Source organism: Pogona vitticeps, chromosome 6, assembly GCF_051106095.1.
Source record: "Pogona vitticeps strain Pit_001003342236 chromosome 6, PviZW2.1, whole genome shotgun sequence".
NCBI classification, from domain to species: domain Eukaryota; kingdom Metazoa; phylum Chordata; class Lepidosauria; order Squamata; family Agamidae; genus Pogona; species Pogona vitticeps.
The window spans coordinates 78,800,653-78,824,360 of NC_135788.1; the positions used below are offsets into that span (position 1 = coordinate 78,800,653).

General features: G+C 39.9%; 1 protein-coding gene across 19 annotated transcripts in view; it reads right to left on the reverse strand.

Moving 5' to 3' along the window:
• Window positions 1-23,708, reverse strand: part of FHOD3 (formin homology 2 domain containing 3) — a 329,766-nt gene that overhangs the window by 74,778 nt on the left and 231,280 nt on the right. For 7 of the 19 annotated variants that reach the window (XM_020804920.3, XM_073003953.2, XM_020804923.3 and 4 more), the window contains 4 exons: window positions 23,251-23,301; window positions 16,567-16,781; window positions 12,191-12,508; window positions 4,494-5,389 (listed from right to left, as the gene is read on the reverse strand). In XM_020804920.3, coding sequence (XP_020660579.3) covers window positions 4,494-5,389; window positions 12,191-12,508; window positions 16,567-16,781; window positions 23,251-23,301 — 1,480 coding nt within the window. The remainder of the gene's footprint in view (window positions 1-4,493; window positions 5,390-12,190; window positions 12,509-16,566; window positions 16,782-23,250; window positions 23,302-23,708) is intronic. The other 12 variants (XM_073003956.2, XM_073003954.2, XM_078377653.1 and 9 more) reach the window with 3 other exon arrangements.

Here is a 23,708-nt window from a genome sequence, read left to right on the forward strand (position 1 = left end):
AAAATAATCAATATGTTTGAAAATACATCTGGTTATTAAATTAACAGGACAAACTCTCAGTTGTTGCCATTGGGAGACAATTTATCACAGAATGATTTTTCTGGCTGGCAGTTCTAGTGGTTCCCAGACATTATTGATTCCCAAGGACATTTCACAAATAATTGTGTGAAATCTTAATAAATTGATTTTGGAGATATTCTTGGATTTGGACAGATGGACATTATATATGTTCTTTATGAAATTCTTTATATACTCAGCAATATTTTCTTAAAATCAGTCCTATGTTTTGAAAATTTATGTGGGGTTCAACATTATGCTGAATCTCCTTGAAGAGGATGCAGCTTCTATTTAGGATTTTGCTTTCGTGACCTCAGTTTACATTATCTGGCCAATCTGCTAATGATCACTAACTACTGGAACTATTCTGCATAGAGGAGCTGTCCATCCTGGGCTCCTTTGGAGGCTTTTCATCTGGTACCCCTTTCTAGATTAATCGTTTTAGGGTCTATGTATGGTAAAACCAACTCTATTTTTTCCAGCAATCTCTGCTGCAAGATTATGGCATGTATTGTCATGACAACTTGTTTTGATTCATTTTCACATGCTAAATTAATACTGGAATAAACTACTCTTGAAACTGCGAAAAAGTCATTTCTATGGAGGGTGTGTACAGGCAGAACAATTTTCATAGTAGGCCAGTTAATTGTATATGATGATGAATTTTTTTGTCATTTTCTAGCTTGAGGGCTAGGTATGACTTGTCAACCTCAGCTTAATGGCAATACGTACAACTGCAGTGTTTCCTGATATTTAAATATGGCCAAGCAGCATTGAGTGCTTCAGAGTCTCCAGTGATCTTGGAGATACAGTAGATGTGTATTGAATCAGTTCAGGAAAATGCTCAAAATATAAGACCTACCCCCCAAATAAGCCCCAGTTAAGTGAAACCCCGTCCTCCACCACTGTGCAGTAACCACAAGAAGACATGACTGTATTTGAATAAATGTAGATTGTTGTACATGAAAAAATAAAACATCCCCTGAAAATAAGCCCTAATGCATTTTTGGAGCAAAATTTAATAAAAGACCCTGTCTTATTTTTGGGGAAACACAATAAACACTTTCATTGATGACATGCAAAGGTCTCCAGTGAAGACAAAGGTGATGGAGGTGGGGCTTGTATACATGCCCCTCCTTCCTTCTTCATCTGTTCACATATACAGTCACGGCCAAAAATATTGGCACCCGTGCATTTTTGGATTTCTGTGTGGGATTGTATCAGATTTGACTTCTCTTTTTTTGGTGTTGTTCCAACATAAACCAAAGAAATGAACATGTGAGTACCAAAACATTTGCAACTGCAACAATTTCCTGAGAGAAGGGTTGCATTTTGTGACAGAATTGCAAGAAGGCCAATATTTTTTGGCCGTGACTGTATGTACTCAGATAAGATAAATATATTTAGAAATGAAGAAAATGCTAAGAAATTACAGTGCTGAATTCATGTGGCATATACAAAGCATTTCTCCATATCTGAACCAGCAAATGAGCTGTGAACATGCATATGAGTAAGAAGAAATACTTAATTGATTTCGGTGAAAATAACACAGTATTGTATTGAGGTATAGATATATTTGAGCTGGTTGGCATGGGAGCCTACATCAGTCCAACTCAAACACCTTACTGACAGGAACAGCACAATCCTGTGCATGCTGATTCAGAAGTAAGCTGACACAGTTCAACAAAGTTTACTTCTAAGTAAGTATGCATAGAGGTGCATGGAACTCTCACAGGACTGGCTAAACACATTTACTTTCAAGAACAGTGTCTTAATGGTATTGGGTCTTTCCAGACCTAACTATATTAAATAATAGAAATATAAAACAGAACAAGCTATATCAATACAAATTTCCTGTCATGTACATACAGTGAGAAAAAAAAACATAAGCATTCTGTATAGCTGGCTGGATAACTCAGTGCTATCACTCAGGTATCCAGCTTCAGAGCCAGAAGTTGGGAGTTTGAGTCCCTGCTGGGGCTCCAGAGAGAAGAGCCTGCCTGTGTAGCCATGGGCAAACTGCACAGTCCCAGGGCATGCCCAGAAAAAGGGACTAGTAAACCACTACAGTGGTGTCTCGATTTACGAACTTAAATCTGTCCCAGAAGATGTTCATAACTGGAAATGTTCCTAAATTGAAGCATCATTTCCCATTGAAATGCATGGGACTGCGATTAATCCGTTCCAGAATTTTAAAAAAAATACAAAAAAAAGCACACAGAAAGCCCCATCGCCTTCCGATGGGGCTTTTAAAACAACAACAACCAAAAATAAACAGAGCAAGCCCCGAAGGCTGACAAAAACCAACCAACCAACCAACCAACCAACCAACCAACCAACCCCCCAAAATAAACAACAAGCAATCCCCACACCGGGACTGGAAAAAAACACAACAACCCAAAAACACACAACACAGCACAGAAACATAACCCCCCTCAGCTCAAACCCACTCTGCAATTCCCACCCAGAAGTTTTTAAAAAGCAAAAAGCAGCACCTTACCAGGCAGTCTGAAGCCTCCTCTGATGGCACACACTCCCTGGTGGATAGCGGCCGGCGACAGGCCCCGGCCAGCGGCGTAGGGCACCCGAGGCGACAGAGGGGACCCTTACTCATGAGTAGACCCAGGCCTTCCGTGGGCCTTATTCATGAGTAGACCCGGGCCAGGGATGGGCAGGGAGCCCACCGGTTTCCCGCGCCCAGCAGCGATCTGGAGCCGCTCCGCTTCTCCTTCCTCCTCATGCGCCGCCACATGCTCTGTCCACAGAGGAGCCCCTCCGATCCGTGCACCCCAGCGCCTTCAGCGGCCCTTACTCATGAGTAGACCTGCGTCTTTGGCAGGCCTTACTCATGAGTAGACCCACACCAGGGATGGGCAGGGAGCGCACCGGCTTTCCGCTCCCGGCAGCGATCCGGAGCCGCCCCCGCCTCTCCTTCCCCCTCCTGCGCCACAGGAGTAAAAAAGTTCCCTGACCTCCTGCTCTAACTGTTGGGCTACAGAGAAGCAGCCTCTTCGCCACCAATGGTTTGAATTTCCTGCCTTTTCCCCTTGCCTTTTTCTGTTCTTACGTTGAAGCTCTGCTCGCAAGTCGAAGCAAAATTTTGCAAGCAGAGCTGCTGTTAAGTCGAAATGTTCATAGGTAGGGACGTTTGTAAGTCGAGGCACCACTGTACTGAGTAATCTTTACCTAGAAAACCCTGGAAAGGTTGCCATAAGTCAGAATTGACTTGGTAGCATGCAATTAATAATTATTACATACAGAATCAGCTTCCTTCTTCAAATTTCACAAACAAAATAAAGTGTACTCAATTTCTTGTGATATCAAATGTTATAACAAAAGACTTCAATTTACTTTGATACCATTTAGAAATCAAATAGTCCACATTATGAGCTGAACAGTAACAGGTTCCTTCATTTTTAATGTAGGTCCATGTTTGTCACAGGACATTCATGAAGTTTTCACTGAGAAAAATGTATGTATTATGTATAACTATTAAAGAGCTGAATAGCAGAAGTCTGAAACAAATTAATTACTTATTTCTGTAATGACAAAAATTTGTTTCTTACATTGTAATATGTACACTATACTGTACATAGTTTTATATGCTCAGATCATTATGCAAGGTTAGACAGCAAGTTAAACTAGAGCCCCCGTTGAGCCATTCTGGCCAGAGCGTCTGTCCTTTGTAGAGAACTAGCAGAGAAAACACCTAAATTCGGTTTTCAGATACATTTAGGCCAGGCCTGTGGAATCCTCCAGTTTTCTTATCTTGCTGGAGCCACTGTCTGGTTATGTGACTTTCTGGCATGTTTCTGTTACCGGAGATCCCTGCACCTCCTTTTATCTGACACATACAGGTGCTAAACTACAGTCGTGCCCTACTTAACGATTACCCCATATAACGATGAATCCGCTTCACGACAATGTTTTTGTGATAGCAAAACGATGTTTTAAATGGGTTTTTTTTGCTTTGCGAAGATCGGTTCCCTGCTTCAGGAACCGATTCTTCGCATTGTGACGATCAAAACAGCTGATTGTCGGGTTTTCAAAATGGCCACCGGGTGCTCAAAATGGCTCCCCGCTGTTTTTAGGGACGGATTCCTCGCTATACAGGCACCGAAAATGGCTGCCGTATGGAGTATCTTTGCTGGACGGTGAGTTTTTAGCTCATTGGAATGCACTGAACAGTTTTCAATACGTTTCAATGGGCTTTTTATTTTCGCCTTATGACGTTTTCGCTTAACAGTGATTTTCCTGGAACGGATTATCACCGTTAAGCGAGGCACCATTGTATTATGATAATGTCTGTCAGGCTGAACTTCCAGAATGGAAAATTATGGGATTTATTCCTACTATTTTGTTGCAATGATCTGACTGATTTTATTTAGAAGCACAAAATAAAATCAAAATTATGCAATATATATCAAAAGAAATACCTTTGTCACAGGAAGCTCCTTGGATTTAGACTCAAAGAGGTGCTCTAGCTTGGACGTATCCACCTTTATAGGTTCCAGTTTTGACCATAGGAATCCTTTGCAGCATTTGCTGTTCTTACACTGCCACTCAAATGGCCTCACCTCATTCCAAAAGAGGCGGATTGTTTTCTTCTTTTTTATAAAGGCTGGCTGACCTCGAGCAAGTGGGGGTGACCCTAAACCCTGAGCAGTGCCAAATATAGGAGGGGGAGCCAATAAATTACCCGAGGGTGGAGGGGGAGGGGGACAGCCATAAAATAAGGGAGGAGGTGGAGGAGGTAAACCTAAAAAGGAAGGTGGGGGTGGGGGTGGGGGAGCTAAGGAGTCCCTAGGATGCATTTCCATATCCAATATGTCAACGTCATCCTCATCCCTTAAGTCTGTAAAGTCCATGTCTCTGATTTTAAGTTCCCGTGGATTAGCCATGAGTTGATCCCAAATATAGTCTGATTCCTTCTTCGCCTGCACTGTTGCTTTTTCAGAGGCCTTTTCAGTAAAACTGTTTTCAGAAACATTTGTGGTTTTGGTAAGTTCATTATTATCATTGAACCTTTCTGCAAAAGCCTTTACACTGCCCTGATTGTCCAAATTCTCAATTTCCATTTTTTTGACACTTTCCTCTTTGGCCTGCTTTGTGGCCTGTAAGACTGAGATCCTATCGGCCAGGCTAGTGATTGTGTCTTCACTATCCTCCACAGCCTCCTTTTCCTCCGTCTTTTCCTCCAGCTCTTTATCCTTTTCATCCTTGGGCTTCTTGTTATGGGCATATAACATGTCCAGCATAAACCGCTTGTTGTTGAGAATGTTGCTGCTCTGGTCATTCACACCGACATCTTGTATGGTCTGTAACCATGGATCTGAAAAAACACATTAGACATTGAACACAAATGACTCAGGCTGTTGAGGGTTCATATATGTACAGTAAACAAATCATCTTCTTTAGACCACAGTTCCCAGAATTGTCCATGCCAGATGGGCTATTCTGTGAGTTGAAGTCTCATACCTTTTCCAAGTACCAACATTAATACACTGCAACTAGCAATGAACATGGTTCTCTGGGACATTAAGAAATAAAATAACATATGGCTGGAACCTCCATACTACAGTATTTATACAACCATGGATCTTAGTAGATATGGAACCAATTATATGCATAACACAAATTGTAGTACAGTGGTGCCTCGCAAGATGAGGGCCTTGTTTAACGATGAAATCGCATAATGAAGTTTTTGCGATCGCAAAAGCGATCACAAAACAATGTTTCCTATGGGTTTTTTTCGCTTTGTGATGTTTCGCTAACCGATTATCGCAAAATGAAGATTTTCACACAGCTGATCGGCGATTTCAAAATGGCCGCTGGGTAAAAAAATGGCCACCCGCTATTTTCTGGCACGGATTCCTCGGTGCACGGGCAGCGAAAATGGCCATGCTATGGAGGATCTTCACTGGACGGTGAGTTTCAATCGGGTTTTAATGCGTTTCTATGGGCTTTTAAAAATCACGTTACAATGTTTTCGTTCTACAGCGATTTCGCTGGAACGAATTAACATCGTAATGCGAGGCACCACTGTAATATACTATTGTACAGAACAAAAGTAATGAACACAGCACGTGTAGGATAACTCAATCCACCTTGGTAATTGCCAAGTCAGCAGGAAAATAAACAATTTAAGATTTGTTTCCCTTGATCTAGGACAGAATTACACAACTCATGACTGCATGTGCTCCCAATCAATCTCTGACACTGCTCTGCCCTCTCCAATGCAACAGTGTTTCCAAGCTGGTACTGCTGGTGTGAATGCAGTGATGTTGACCAGTATTGTGGTGGTGGGAGAAGCTAAAGGCTTACCTTTCCCAAAAAACCCAGGCATGCAGCCCTAAACCTTTTGTACTGCTGAAAGGGAACATGGAGCAGATACTCTGGCTAGGACTTCTGAAGGAGAGCGAAAGATATTTTTGACAACAGCCTTCTCTCAACAGTCCAAAAGCAGCTGAAAGTGTTGCTTTGGCTGCACTAATGATGCTGCAAAACTCCTGATGCCCATTCATGTTTGTGAGAGTGTCCATTCATCCTCCATGATTTCCCAGGGTCAGAGAGCAACAGCAGCGTTCTGACTTTCTTCATTTACTCTAAGGTACTCTCAGCTTGTCCTAACATTTTTGTGCAGGGTTACCAGGATGACGGCAAGGTTAAAGCATGCCTTTAATAAATAAATTCTCTCTCTGTGTGTGCATGTATGCGTGTCTGCAAGCAGTTGCAAATGTCCAAAATCTTCTCAGGTTTCCTTTCTAACACCAGAGGGATGAAATGGGCTTGTGCAACTCTATTCTACGATCTGTCAACGAATTCATTACTAGGCCTTATAAGGGGGAAATGCCCAAAATCTGTGTATGTAATTGGACCACCATTTTTAATTATCATCTGTATTAATTATCATCTATGTACAAAATATACTTAAACTGGCTTAAATGTAGTCCCAACCTGGACTTACTGTATTTTTCCATGTATAAGACGTCCCCATGTATAAGACACCCCCAATTTTTTAACCCAAAATTAAGAAATCTAAGTGGGGCTTAGCAAGTGGAGGGGAAAACAGAGATCAAAGCCCTGCAGGATCACTTTGATCCCTGCTTTCCCCTCCACTTGTTTTTTTTTCTCTCTCCTCAGCTTACTTCTGTGTACAAGATGACCATCAATTTTTAGTCTAAAGATTTTAGACAAAAGTATAGTCTTATACATGGAAAAATACGGTAAATATGGGAAGTAACTAGACTTCACTAGGAAAGTAACTCTCTTGAATTCTTAGTACATACTTAATATTTCCATATCTTCTAAATGTAATTTCCCTTAATAATGAGAAGTTCTTATTCATTTCTCTCCCCATCTTTTCTTTGTTTAAACTTTGGCATGAGATACTGATTAATGGATTCAATTACACCTAAGAAAACCACAGTGTCCAAGGAGAGAAATACCTCTGATTACTAGATTGATGTAGTACTTATTATCATTTTTGCAGGTTTCACAACCCCTAACAACGGATGGGCAAACTCTTCTTTGATCTTCTTTGTAGTTGTCTCTTTTCCATTATGTAACTGCATTACTGTAATTCTCCTTTCAAAATTCTGGTTCACTTTTGTTCCTGTCAAAATGCACTTTACTATTTCAATGAGTTTGCTAATGCCTCCCACAGCATAGCTCAGAAATAGCTGTGAAAAGTGGTGGTGGTGGGAAGACTCATCCAAAGGTTCATTTCTGAAAGCCCCAGGGACCAGACTAGTCTACATCTACTCACAAGAAGCCATAGCTCAGCTTGGGAAACTAGGAAAATATATACTTCCAATTTTGACTTCTCTCCTGCTCAATGAATCTGAAGAGCATGCAGAGATCATTCTATTTTCTCTGTATATATCAGTTAATGAGATCTGGCTACATATGGACACTTTGTTTTATTTATTTATTTATTTATTTATTTATTTATTTATTTATTTATTTATTTATTTATTTATTTATTGTATTTATACCCCGCCTATCTAGTCATTTCGACCACTCTAGGCGGCTAACATCTAGCATAGCTGTAGTCAATGTTCCCTCTAAGTTTCTGTCCCTGTGTGTTGGAGTCTTGCTCTATGTGTCTGGGGGTGGGGGTGGATGGGCAGGGCTTCATTTGAAACAGGAAGTAAACAAACTGGCTGCCAGCTGCCAGTGCACAACCCCAATGGAGCTCTGGGCAAGCACACATATGCACAGCTTAAAAAGAATCTTCGCTGTAGTCAAAACATACATCTACTTTAATTAAAAAGTTCCCAATATCTAACAGGAAATGCTATGAGTGCTTGTACGTTAGGTTGAAATGGCAGAATAATCTATAAAACTTGCAAATGGCAGAAGTATGTAAGAAACTGAGTTAAAATGCTGAAGACTGAGTTCTCCTAAGACAGAAAAGGCCTCAAAACAACTGTGTCTGTGTCATCATCAAGTATTTAACTTGATACAAATGAAGTAACTACTTTGCTTCTGTTCTCACCTTTCCCACTTACTGAAAGAAAGCCCCTAGCCTGCAACCAAATGTAATGGTAGGGCAGAGCATCATTTTGGCTCAAATCAACTTTTGATTTTTTTACTTTTTCTTTTCACCTATCATGTTTATATTTTTAGATCTGAGACAGTTGTGTCTGTCCTGGCAAATGCTTTCATATTTTCATTTTCAAAACCTCAATATTAATTTTGAACCTCCATATCTTTCCCCTATTAAGCCTGCATAAAATTGATGGATTTTGGTTGAATGAATGTACTTCTGGAACCCTGAATCTCTTCATCTTCCTGTACTGTAAATCATTTACAGTGGTGCCCCGCATAGCGACGTTAATCCGTTCCAGGATTAACGTCGCTATGTGGAAATATCGTTCAACGGAACAAAAAACCCCATAAGAACGCATTAAACCCTGTTTAATGCGTTCCTATCGGGCAAAAACTCACCGTTCAGCGAGGATCCTCCATAGGGGCAGCAATTTTCTCCGCCTCAGTAAGCGAGGAATCTCTCCAGAAAAGAACTGGAGCCATCTTCCCCGCTCCAGCCCCTCCCCCTCCCCGCCTTACAGCTGATGGACGGGAGCTGCTGCTGCTCTTAGAAGCTTGCCTAGCACCTAAATAGGCAGTGTAAATGCACTGCTGAAGTCTCTGAAAGTGGCGCTTTGCCGGGGTGGGGGTGGGTGGGTGGCAGGGACAGGCCCGCCCTCCCGCGCCACCCTTGCGCCACCCCCACGGCAAAGTGCCGCTTTTAGAGATGCATTTTTACTGCTGAAATAGCCCTAGGAGGCTTCCGAAAGCAGCGCTTTGCCAGAGTGGGGGTGGGTGGGGGTGGGGGGGGGTGATAGGGACAGGCCCGCCATCCCCCCACCACCCCCTCGCGCCAACCCCATGGCAAAGCGCCGCTTTTAGAGGTGCATTTTTACTGCTGAAATAGCCCCAGGAGGCTTCGGAAAGCGGCGCTTTGCCAGGGTGGGTGGGGGTGGGGGTGGGTGTGGGTGGTGGCAGGGACAGGCTCGCCAACCCCCCGCCAACCCCCACCCCCTCGCGCTGCTTTTGGAAGCCTCCTGGGGCTATTTCAGCAGTAAAAATGCACCTCTAAAAGCGGCGCTTTGCCGTGGGGGTGGCACGAGGGGGGCGGGGTGGTGGTGAGCAAAAGCGATCCAAAAATCTTCATCGCTATGTGGATTCTTCGTTAAATGGGGCACCCGTTAAGCGAGGCACCACTGTATTTAGCAATTTGTACTGTATTAGATGGACATGGTGGCACTGTGGCTTAAACCGCAAAGCTTCTGGGCTGCAAGATTGAAAGATCGGCAGTTGGAATCCAAGCGACGGAGTGAACTCCCTTCAATTGTCCCAGCTCCTGCCAACCTACTAGTTTGAAAGCGAGTGGATAAATAGGTACCATTGCGGTGGGAAGGTGAAGGCATTCCGTGTCTAGTCATGCAGGCCATGTGACCATGGAAACTGTCTACGGACAAAAGCTGGCTCTACAGCTTGGAAACGGGGATGAGCACCGCCCCCTAGAGTCAGACACAACTGGACAATTTGTCATGGGGAACCTTTACCTTTACCATACTGTATTAGGATCAAGAAAAATAGGCTAGTCTGTATTGCCTCTTTTCTGAAATCAGTAACAAATATTTTGGGAAATGATTAAAAAACTTTTATGAAGGGCCATCTCTGTCTCTTCTTTCTTATGGTGCTTCCTATAGCCTAGGATTTCATATGGTTAGCACAGTCTGACTGGCGGAGAATGTTAATGCACACTGCAATTTTATATCTTCTTACGTGAGAGTGAGCTCCACTGAACTCAATGGGGCTGTCTTCTGAACAGACAGATATCTAATGACACTGTTTTCTAGCTTACATTGCTACCATATATAAATATATCAGTAGTAATCCCCATTTAATTAAAAATAAATTATCCCAGGTAGGGAATTGTCAACTTTGTTTTCTATTCCAGAGTTAGATGAACTGCTGCTTCTTTCTTCTCAGGCAGTTGTTGCTGAAAGTTTGTATGTTTGATATCTTCATTTCTATCAGTATTCACATACGTTTCTTGTTATACTTTCTTAATTACTCTTTCAGGGTGGCAAACCCTTTCCTAAAATTGGTAAAGTCATATGGACTGTCATATATGCAAACTACAACTAATATTTGCTCCCTTTATCCCTTGTTCTTCAATGAAAAATAGCTCCTGCCCTTTCATTTCCCAAAGGTGGAAGGTTTGCAATAGACACAGGGCCCAAATTCATTCTCAAACAGTTGATCATTGGCACAAAACTGCTGTTGACCAGCTATTAGACTATGCATGCAGGGTTCATAATCCAGTGGCTTAGAATCATATGGATCCTTCTCCGTACATGCTTACTGTTCTGGTATCAGATGTTTTTATATACACATCCTCGTCTTCTGGTAGTTCATCTCCTCCTGGAGACCAAAAGTCATTATGGCTATTTTGACTTTGCATGTGATATTAAAATCAGTGTCCAAGAGTGCCATGAGTACAGGTTGCTGTCCTCTGAAGATGCCGGCCACAAAGACTGGCGAAACATCAGGAAGAACAACCTTCAGAACACGGCCAAAGAGCCCGAAAAACCCAGAACAACCAAAAGCTATCCACTCTCTTTGCCTTTCTGTTATGGGCAACATGTAGTATGTTGAAGTGCATCTGCTCTAAAGACAGAACCATCATATGATCATGAACGCATGTGAATTAATATGTAAAATAATAATTCAGAAAAATTCTACCCTTCTAAAATAATAATTCAGAAAAATTCTACCCTTCTGAAAACTGCACTTCCTTTTCTGTATGATAGCTCCTCATGTGCAGCCTTGATTTTCAGCAAGGTGGTGATACTACATTATTTTGGCAATACTACATTATTTTGGATATCTCTAGATTCTATTTCTATTCTGCTTGTGCATTCAAAAGGGCTTTGAAATATGAATGACGGTCTTCACAATAAGACCCTAACAACCAAGGGATATTTTAAAAACATTACCCACACTAAAATATTTAGTGTGATGTAGCAATCTGAATGCCAGACTAGGATTTTGTCATTGTTACGTGCTGTCAAATCAGAACTGAATTGCAGCAACCCAAATAGGTTTTTCAAGGTAAGCGAGATATTTAGAGAGTAATTTTACCAGTTCCATTCCCCAGCGAGCTTCCATGGCCAAGTGGGGATTTGAACCCTATTCTCCAGACTTCTAGTCCATCACTCTATCTGCTACACCACGCTGGTACCTCAGACCAGGACTTGGAAGCCAGTAAATTCACTGAGTGACCTTGGCCTGACCTATCTCACAGAGTTCTTGTGTACATAGTAGAGCAATGTATACTGCCATTGGTTTGTCTGAGGAAAGACCAAATATAAATGTAACTAACAAAAATAAATAACAAATGTCTCAATCTTCTGTGAGTCTGTACAGAAATCCTCCAACAAATCCTGTTTTCAGAATACCTATGAATTGAGGCCTTAACAGATGACATATCAGTTATTAAAAAAGAAGAGGCTTAATAGCTACTTTTTTTTTTCTTACAACAAATGTTAAATGGAGGTGCTGTTTTAAAATGACAAAAAGGACAACTGTTATGTTAAAAAAGAAGGCTTCACTTTACCAGTTTCATTGTTACTGGTTAATTTTTCCTCCCTTTCCTCCCTCTCTAAAGTGCTGCTTGCCGAAGATATGCTTGATGCTGAGCAGTTGTCCTTCTCGTTCACATCTTCATTCTGCCTCTCTTTTTCACTGAGTATTGCACTGTCTTCTGTCTCTTGCTCTGGACCTTGCTCCACTTCACTCTCTGGCTCCACCTCTGCAACCTCTACTTCTTGGGGAGTTTCTGTTCCCTGCTCGGACTCTGCCTCATCTTTCTGCTCCCTTTTTGATTCTGCCTCTGGCTGAGGTTCTGGTTCACATTCAGGTTCACTGGCACTCACTAGTGAAAAAAATAATGGAGAAAGATTCACTTAACAACAGTGTTTCTGTGCTTTACACAGCCAAGTGAGTTTTATCACCCATCACTTTTTCTGGGGAGTTTTTAAAAAAAGGAAGAAAAGAAATCTGCATCAGCAGCTGTCTTTAAGAAAGAAGCTGAGTCTTGGGTTCAGAATCTGTGCCTGATGCCATCTCGAGTCCCATCTTTTGGAGAAAGGCTGGATATAAATCCAGCAGATAAGCAACAGCTTGTGAAATCTATTTTTCCTCATTGGAATCTAGTGTGGCCAAATGCAGAAGCTTTGATTTATATCTATTTATATTTTAGAAAAGAGGGATGAAATGCCAAATCAGCTCATCTGTATTATGCACTAAGGGGTAAAGAATGTCTATCAGCAAGCAAAGTTTAATTAGAAAGAAGAAAGCAAGAGAAGAAGAAGAAAAAAGAGGGAATTTAACTTTTATCTGCCGTTTGCTCTTTTGCTCAAAACAATGTTTAAAATGCCAATTGATTCTTTTTACCAGATATAATCCTTAAATATAAAAGGTATAAATGTGCTGGTTTGCCCATTATGGCAAATAGCTGGGAAAGGGTAGTGTCATATGCTCAGCTGACAGAAAGCATATGCTTTCCTGTGTCAGAACAGACACAGTTACTGGGCATCTGGTACAGATTCAGCCTTTAATTATTTGGTATGTAGTACAAATTTGTTTCTTAAATGGCTGACATCCAGCACACCTTGCTGATGGCATTATTGATTTCCTCTTCCTCATTGTATCATGGACAGGGTGAAATCCAGTGAAATCACCTTGATCAACATTTTGAGCTAACCCAGCAGATTTGCACATGGAATAATGTTCTTTTATGCCCTGAAGGATCTGGAAGGCCCCAACATATACTCAGTCAAGCAGCTGGCAAATTGCTGAATGTAAAGGTGTTCATGCAAATAAATAAATAAATAAATAAATAAATAAATAAATAAATAAATAAATAAATAAATAAATAAATAAATAAATAAACAAACAAACAAACAAACAAATAAATAAATAAATAAATAAATAAATAAATAAATAAATATGGGGCGTTGTCTTTGTGGCTAAAAGGCATAAATATAAAACAGCAGAAGTAATCTTTGTTGGTAATGTACAGGATTTCTAGATGTATTACAGTCTTTCAAATTAAGAAAAGAAAAGCAGGTGCATTTTGCCAATATTCAAATAGGATCAGTAATCTTGTGTGAGTCCAAACATTCTACAGTTGTTTGTGTATATGGTTCATGTGTAAAGCTTTCATTAAAACAAAATATTGTTGACCATCTCAAGTCCCACTGCCTTCTAATCCTTAACTTTTGCAGCTGTATTCCTGACAAAAAATTGACTTCACCAAATTTCCTTTTCCAAAATAATTTGTAAAATTTGGACAGAAGGGCCTGCTTTAATTTCTTTGGAAACTCATGCAAATCTTTTCTGTTGGGGCAATTCATTATTGTACTAATGATCTTTTTTCCCCCTTGAAAGTAAGATCAGTGTATTTGATTACCACTGATTATGCTTAGGATTCCTATTTTAGGACATGATTCATCCTCATGTGTGTGCATGCAGCACTCAAAGCAGAAGAAAAGTCTGTAGAGAAGGGAGGCAGGCAGGGGCCTTCTTAAGGGAAGGTATATCCATCCTGAAGGCATATCTAAGGGTCAGTACAGTCTTATTTGCAAATTGCACAACACCGCACATTTGTTAATTATTGTCAGGTGTTCCCCTGGCAAATTTCCAAACACCTGCTGTCTGCAGAAGACAACCCAACTGAAAAACTGAGAGCTAGCCTGTGTACCTGTTATAAATCTATTCCCTGTGCACAGTGAAGCGTTCCATTTTATAATGTAACATTTGGAGTAATTCCTAGAGACATATGGCAGAATAATCATCGTAAAAGAGATAGCTGTTCTCCATGCAGAGATTTAAACAATCCTAATGGTAGGGGGAAAAATGAGTTTTAATGCCTGACACTGGGTTTGAATAACAGCCATTCTGAATATTTCCGAATAAAAGTGATTTCACAGATATGGCAGTCTCTGTAGGGAATCTAAAAGTCAGTGAAAAAAATAGCCATGCAGAGAAGAAACCATGCAAACTCAAATGAAATTTGACATCAGCACATCCATAATCCACAGTACCCACTCTTTCTTCATGTGCACATTCTTTCAACAACATGCTTCAAGCATTAACAGCCAATAAAGCCAAGAAATGGAATGTCCAGAGTCATAATCAAACCAAATGACACGATAGTGAAGCCTTGGCTATAGCATGCAACAGAAAAAAACTCACAGTACATTATCAAGTATTACCCTGTTTCCCCGAAAATAAGCCCTAACCTGAAAATGAGCCCTAGTATGATTTTTTCGGGATGCTCATAATATAAGCCCTACCCCCAAAATAAGCCCTAGTTAAGTGAAACCCCACCTTCCACCATTGGGCAGGAACCAGAAGATGATGACCTGACTGTATTTGCATAAATGTAGATTGTTGTACATGAAAAAAATCCCCTGAAAATAAGCCCTACTGTGTTTTGTGGAGCAAAAATTAATACAAGACCCTGTTTTGTTTTCGGGGAAACATGGTATGAGGAGTTTCTCCTCAGTGAAGGAGAAGTAATTCTTTTCTCAACATCAAGGACAGAAACCTCAAACATACACCACAAATCTCTTCATGCACTCAGATCAATTCTATAAAATACTAATGGGCACCAGACAGACAAAAATAAGCGCTTTTAAGCCTCACAGGAAAGATTTAACCATTTGCTTAACTTGTTCTTGCAATCAGTGAGAGCCAGTGTGGCGCTGAGGATTAGAGTGTCGGACTGAGACTTGGAAGATTTAGGTTTTAGTCCTCACTGAGCCATGAAACGCAATGGATAATGTCAAGCTGGTCTCTCTCTGTCAGTCTAATCTACCTCTATTGTGAGGATAATATGGGGAGAAGGAAAGTCATGCTGACTTGAGCTTACTGGAGGAAGGGAGGATAAAAATGCAACTATAGTAATAAATATATTAACAGTGATGAGCTGCACCATCATGCTCTTTATCTCTTCCCAAACAACTGTGCTTTTTCTGTTATAAGATGTTACTAGCATTACTACATTTCCAAGGTTGTATACATGAATCAAAATTGTGTATTCTAATTATGTTTCCTGTTCAGCGTTACTTCTGCTGAAAGACTGATCCTGGCATCCAATAGTTGTGCTTCTTTCAGAGATTTCTACATTTCTTCTTACCTCCCTTCTTCCATCTTGCATCAAAAACAATTCGGAAATTCTCCAGTTTCAAAAGTAGCTTTGCAACCAGCATGCAAGGCTCTTGGGGAGTTGGGGGGGGCACACCCTCCCAAGCCCTCCAATGCACACAGAAGAGTTGTTGAATCACCTTCTAATCATGGACTCACACAGGCACTGCTATTCCAGTGCTCCATCCAACCAGAATAAATCATTGAAAGTCCCACTGATTGCAGTGAGACAGAGCTGAGCACATGCTTTAACCCTGTATTAAAACAGATGAGACTTTGAAGCACTGAAATTTAGTCAGAAAATATACATTTAGTGTTTGGGCTTTTAATCACTGCTGCGCAAGGATCTGGAGAAGAGCTGTGCAGCATCAGATCAAAGGCCTATCTTGTGCTGGATTTTTGTTTCTCACAGCGGCCAACAAGACTTTTATGGGAAACCCACAAGCAAAATATGAGCAAAATAACACCTGTATGATCATGTTGTCCAACAACTGGTATTCAGAAGCATACTGCCTCTAATACTGGAGCTAATATATATAGCCAGTAATAGCTGTATCTTCTCTGATGCCATATGCATGGTGGTATATGCATATTTCTTTTAATATTATATTGGAAAAAATGTACTGAATCTTATAATTCATTCATAACATATCAGAGAGCTCTCTTAAGAATCAACAGACTAGTCAACAATATCTTGACATCTGCAACAATATATCTACTGAAATTGCAAGAAACGACAAAGAACTGCTGTTTTCCCCTTCTGGATTTGCCAGGACTTACCATCTGGAGTCTGAGCTATCCGGAAAGATGGCACAGGAGTCTTTGGTTCCTCCTGAGAATCTGTTGAGGCTGGGCTTGCACACTTAGGAGAGGGAACGGTTGGTACTGAAGGAGAATCCAAATTTAAGGACAAGTCACTCCTGCCCCTACATATGCTTCGACTTCTCAGCTCCTTCTCATACTCTTCAGCTGCCAATTTCTCCAAAAATTTGTATCTGAAAGTTAAATTCCAAAGGGATTCCGTAAAAATTGAGAAAGCTGTAGCTGATGCTTATTTAGGGGCGAGACATCTGCAGGGGGAAAAAAAGCTCAGTTCTTGATACATGAGGTGCACTGCAAAACTGACTGCCGGGTAAATCTTCAGGGAATGTGGTAAAATGCAGAATCCCGGAAGAGAAATAAATAAATAAATAAAATAAATTAGACTAAAGAAGCGTAATGCTTATTTCCAACCAAAAGATAACACTAAGTGGTTCTCAGGAATTAAGCACTGTGTGTGGGGGGGTTATCTTCCTCTTAGAACTATTTATCAGCTGCTCGTTGCTCCTTCTTTTCTTTACAAAAATCCTTCCACATCTCCCAGTTAAAGAAGACACAATCCTAGTCTTGCTGGAGAGACAAGGGGAAAAGCTTAGAGTCTCACAGGCAAATAGATCTTGCGGTAAATAATAGCACTTACAAATGGTTGGACTAAGAACGGTCTGAGCCTCTGAACCTGCTTCTATTTGCTCTACAAGAAATACACTGGAATTCACTTTGTTCTCTACAGCGTCTACAATGGAAACTTTTTTTTAAGTTCTAAAAGATCTCTCAGCCAGACTCAAGACATCCAATAGCTTGGATATGACGTCACATATAGTTTATTCATCAAAGTCAGTTGAAAAGAACAAAGCTACATCTGCTTTGCATTTTAGGCAGGCAAGACTCACTAACTGTTTATTAAGACCAGCTACCAATCATATTCTCCATGCAGTTCTTTATATGTTCAGATCAAAATAACTTTAAAATATGTGCCTCTTGCAGATGTCTAATTTTGTCTACTATTATTTGCTCATGAAAAAAAATATGAATAGAGATGTAAAAGCAGGCTCTTGACTCTGTTACCCAGAAGTGAACTGTTCAAAAAAAAGGCAAATCAAGACTAATTTCCTGCACCCCTGATGGTAAATACTTCATATGCACCACAGCAAAAGAAAGACATTGTCTTTTCTGTGAAACATTTCCCAGTAATCTGACATGATCAAATCAAGCCTGAAGTTTCTCTGGAGGTAGAAATGACAAAACTGAAGCTGTCATACTTTGAGTACATCATGAGAAGAAAAGATTCAGTGGAAAAGACAACAATGCTGAGAAAAGTAAAATGTAGGAGGAAAAGAAGATATGAAATATGAGATGGATTGACTTCATCAGGGAAACTATAGGCTTGAGTTTAGAAGAGCTGAGAGGGGCTGTTGTGAACAGGATGTTCTGGAGTTCACTCATTCATAGGGTTGCTACAGGTCAGAGGTGAGATGGTGGCATATAATAATAACAAAACTAATAAGGAAGACACAGTAAGGAATAAGGAAGACACAGCCGCCTAGAGTGGTCAAATTGACTAGATAGGTGGGGTATAAATAAAATAAAATAAAATGAATGAATGAATGAATGAATGAATACAGTTTCCTCCCAAATTAAATTTGGAAGCAAACTTTGTTCTTGTGTCTTCTAAATTTGATAAAGTAATGATAATGTTGCTCAGAGGAATCCTTGTCCTATGTTTCTACATATCATAGTTTGGAAGAAGGCAAGCACTGACAAGCAACTCATGCAGAGGTGAAATGGTACCCACTCCCTTTGAGAGTGGATAGTTAATTATGTTGCATGTTACATTCAATGCAGAGATATTGTAGATTGCCCACCCTCAGCAGAAGCTGGCTAGAAAGCAAAAGGTCCTGTGAATCATGCAGACACACAGTGTGCAGCATCCTCTGTAGAATAGGTGTTTGGGGCTCCTTGGAGCTTTTAATTGCATATATATTTAATAATATAAACTTTTGTAACTGTAGCATTTGTAAATAATGAACTCTGTAAGAGCAAAGTTGTCTGCCACCCATGAAAAACAAAAGTACTTATTTTTAGTTACACACCAAAAACACATCAACACGAACCTTTGATGTGGAGAACTATTGCACACACAAAAGTATTATACTTAAGAGCTATACCATGAATTTTAGAGGGGTTCACATTTTCAACCACTTCTGTGATATTATGAATCTCTGGATGAAACTGTAAAGGATGGCTGCATGCTTTTATTTTTTTATATGCAGTCAATTTAATAGAATGTGAAGCCCAGGAGAACTTATTTTACTCAAATAAGACTATTAACCTTATTTAGGCATCAATCCCACAGTTCTCTCCAACATACATGCAGGAAATGCTTAGCCTCTCCTCTCTCTGTTTTTTTTTTTTTTTTTTTTGCATGTGCAGAGTGGTGCAAAGAGAGGTATCTTCTTCCAGGGCAAAGTGGTAGAGGGGGTGATGTTTAAATGTCTGCAGAAATTCCTGGATGAAGCAGGTAATCAGCAAGAGATATATCGTATTGATTCTGTAGTATTCCCAAATGGGGCTTCCTTGAAGGACAGTCCTAGAGGCTGAGGTTGATGCAGAATATTCCTGCCCATGCTTTGACAGAGCAGTGAGAGGTAAACATATTGTACCAGGTTTGAAATATTGACACTAGTTAACACTAGTTACAGGACCTGATTCAAGGTGTTTGTGCTGATGTACAAACAATAAGCTCTAAATTTCTCAGGACCAAATATATAAAAGTTTACTATCAATGCCTTAGCAACAGATAAAGCACCTGGCGAGGACATGATTCCGCCAGAGGTGTATAAGAACAACCCGGAATGGTGGGCTCCAGTCCCAGCACAGCTCTTCGCTCACATTAATGCTACAAGAGTTTTTCTCCATGGGTGGAGGCAGAGCATAATTTTCCTAATTTACAAAAAAGGCGATAAATCCATCCCCCAGAATTACTGTCCAATCAGCTTACTGGATATCAGCTCCAAACTTTATACCCACCTTCTTTCCCAAAAACTGGCTAAATGGATGGAAGAAAATAATACCCTTGACTAGGAACAAGCAGGTTTTAGGAAGGGACATAACACAGTAGATCAAATGTACGTGTTACATCATCTTGTGTGCAAATATACCACCAGGCCATTTAAATGGCGTTTATTGACTTCTCCTCTGCATTTGACACAATCACTAGAAACCGCCTGTGGGATAAGCTCACAGAGACCAACATCGATAAGAGGCTCCTAACTCTAATACAAGAACTATACTGCAACACAACATTGAGGGTAAGGATTAGCACAGATGCAAGGCTGACAGAGGAAATTCACATTAACAAAGGGATAAAACAAGGGTGCTTACTTGCACCCCTACTTTTTAACTTTTATGTAAAAGCTTTAAACCATCTAGACCATCTCCCCCCCTCAATTGGGAACTACGTATAAGATTGCAAGTCTCATATATGCTGATGACACTGTACTATTATCCATGAAAAAAAGGGACTGAAACGAAGCTTGAATAAGCTCCAAGAGTTTAGCCGCCTAGAGCAACTAAAAATAAATTACACAAAATCTAAAGTGATGATTTTTGGAAAGCACCCCCCCCCATTTTAGCTGGACTATAGGCAAAAACAAAATAGAACAAGTCCAGACCTTCAAATACCTGGGAGTGCATTTTGATGAGAAAAACTGCTGGAAATCCCAGATACAGAGCATGAAAATATCGGTTCAGAAATCTAGCCATGCTCTGGTCAAATTTTTTCATTCTAAAGGTGGCAAACTAGTAGCCCCAGCTTTAAAAGTATTTTCAGGGAGGGTCATTTCCAAAATGCTTTATGGAATTGAGATCTGGGGTATGAATCAGAACAGCCTACACCATCTTGAAGTAGGTCAGAATAAATTTCTGAGACACATCCTCGCGGCACCCCAGGGGACTCCAGCAGCTTATCTTAGATCAGAAACAGGCATGGTATCCATCAAAGCCAGGGCAATTTTAGCTATACTCTCTTACTATAAGAGGGTGATGGATATGCCCGACCACTGCCTACCCAAATGTTGTATGGCAGAGCAATGGAAGAGTGGCAGCTGGGCAACTTTAGTTCAAACCCTACTAAAATCTAAATCCCTCTCCACAGACATTTTTGTTTTTTCTGGGGTTAAAAGAATGTTGAGAGACTGGTTCTATAAATTGGATAATGACCAGGACCTGGCCTTAATTCACTCTTCAAATTTCTCTCAATGGTACCATCTGCTGAAAACAAACCACTCAATGGCGCAATACCTACATACACTTACTTTTGCCTCCTTGAGAAACTCATTCACAGAACTTCACTTCCAAACCATGCCATCCTCTGTCTTAGATGGCAGGTATATGAATGTCCCTAAACATCTAAGGCTATGGATCTGCGGAGCAGGTGAGATAGAGTATGTCCTCCACTATTTACTGTACTGTCAGCTATCTCAAAACTTCCAAGTAAAGCTCCTGGGTAACATTTTGGCTGCTCTACAGGAGGAAAGCCCTCAGATAAAGGTGGTCAGGTTACTCTTGGATTGTGACCCTTATGTTACATATAGAACAGCGCTATTTGTAAAAGCGGCCAGAAATATTCGAGCTAATTTTCAGAAAGCCATTGTGATCAATTGTGTGGGAGATTCCAAGATATAAAGGGGCCCTGATTATTTTACATGTCTGTGATTTTATCATATTTTATTTGACCATATCTGTATTTTAAACAATTGTGATGGCTTTTAGCTAATTCAATAAACCTGAACGAACTATGAAAGTTTACCTTCTTTGATACTAGGATTAAAGTACCTGAGATTTAAGATAAGCCCGAACAATCTACTTCCCAACATCTGTTCATTTTAATGAGGGTTATGTAGAATAATTTATTAGTGGATGTAGGTTTTTATTTCCTCTTTATACAAAATGAAGTTTATATTTCTAATTTAGAAAAGCTAGAGAGACATATTTGTAAGGTGGCCAGTATTGTATAGCAAAGATGCATCTTCTTTTAAAAATGTCACTAATTAAAATGACAGCCTATTAGTTTTCTGTTAATTTCTTTAGAATTAATATTAATTGACACCAGTGACTCAATGACAACAAATCTCTAAAGCTTTCAACTTTCTACAGCTGCATGGAAAAATATTTAAGGACTCAGTTACGAGACAAATGTAACTCAGGTACAACTAGTTTGACTATTAATAAAGTCATGCTTCTTTCAACTGAATTAAAATTACTTCCATCATTTCAGACAACAAATTACTGGAAAAATCACTGTGTCTGGCTCAAGTTGCTATACCTGCATTAACTTGATGAAACTGCTACTTGAGGGCTTTAATATTCTGGAACTCTAAACAGTCCTCTGTTGTATCTGTTAGTACCTGTATATGTGACAATTTCCAGACTCAGCTCAGCATGATCTGGCCCAGATGAAGCAATGCACTCCAATGTCTCAAAAATTATATAGCCAGACTTCATTCTTTTCCTGGCATGCTACTTTTGGTTCCTGAAGAATCAGGAGCAGCATCTCACATCACTTTCCAAACATTTGTTCATACCTGGTCCAGAGCTTCCGTAAAGCAATGAAAAAACAGCTGCTCAGAACAATATTTAATAGAACGCATCCTTGAGCTGCAAAGCTGTTCCCAAAAAACTATGTCAAGTTTTCATTGACTATATTTAGCCCTATGGAGTTGACTTTACATAGGCATAAAATAGACATTTCATGTTGCACAGTACTTTGGGGCTCTAAAGAAAAATATGTCTCCCAAGTTTCTTCCTCATAGGAGTTGTTACTGACTGTCCTTTCAGTATCTCCGCTCTTAAGAAATTTCCATCCATTATGGACTCCCTCATCTTTGAGTATCTCTGTCTCATGTAGTATTTCTTTGAGTTTACTGAAGTCAACTTTCCTAAAGTCTGGAGTATATTATGTACTGTCCCAGCTTTCCTGTTTCTCAGTACAACAAATCCAAACAGAGTATGGTCACTTCCTCCAGAGTACTCACTGCTTCCCCATAGTGACCAATTCTTATCTGTTACTTAGGATCAGATCTAGAATAGATTGGTGCTTCCTCTACTCATGAAAGATGAAATTGTCAATAAGGCAAGTGAGAAATTTGTTGAGTCTTGTATTCTTGATGGAGCTGGACTTCCAACAGATACCGGGATAGTTTAAGTCTCATCACTGCTATGTTTCTCTTCTTTGAACGTTTATCATTTATTACTTGCCAGCAGTCCTTCTTCATGGAAGTACTGGTTGTGGTGTAAGAAGCAGAATGTTTCCCAACAACACTGTCTGTGCAAGCAGTTGTCCACTTCCACTATTTTTTTGCACAACCACAATTTGAGTACAGGTCTCTCCTCTGCAAGCATTTTGTGACTTTGCTCCTAAGATACAGTTCAGCTATTTATTATGTGACAAAATGCTTGGCAATTAGTATTTCCTGTATCATTGGGTAAGCTTATTAGAATGAAATGCTACTGTTTTGCATGCATTTCTAAAGTAAGCCATTCTTTGCAAGCCGAGTGAGAAGCATGCTTACAGAATTAGGCACCTCTTAATAAACAAAATATAACAAACAAAACACAAAGTAGTCAAATGCAGTGGTAAGTACAAACCTCTCTTCTCTTGCTTGCCTTAGCTCTTCTCTCTTGTCTAGATAATTACGACTATAAAACAGAGGTTCATGAAGTTATAAGAAAAATAAAAACTCAGAAATGTGAACGAACTAAACTGCAAAATAAATTATAATAACTAAGGCAGAATGGCTAAAATCCTAAAATATTCTTTAATATATAATACATGATTATTATATACATGATCACATGTTAAAATTATGAAGAAGTTAGACGTGCCCTAAGAACTAATTAATGTTCTTCATATATTGCATCATCTAGTGAAAAATAAGTCTTACTGAATCACACAGGAGATGAGACTCTGTTGTAGTAGTTTGGCATATTTGATTAGGATATATTAAACAGTCTTGAACATTTGTGTTGTAGAAAATAAAATCTACACATCTTTCCTCATGTGAATGACCTACCTCCATGGTAGCTACCATTTTGCTCCAGTTTTG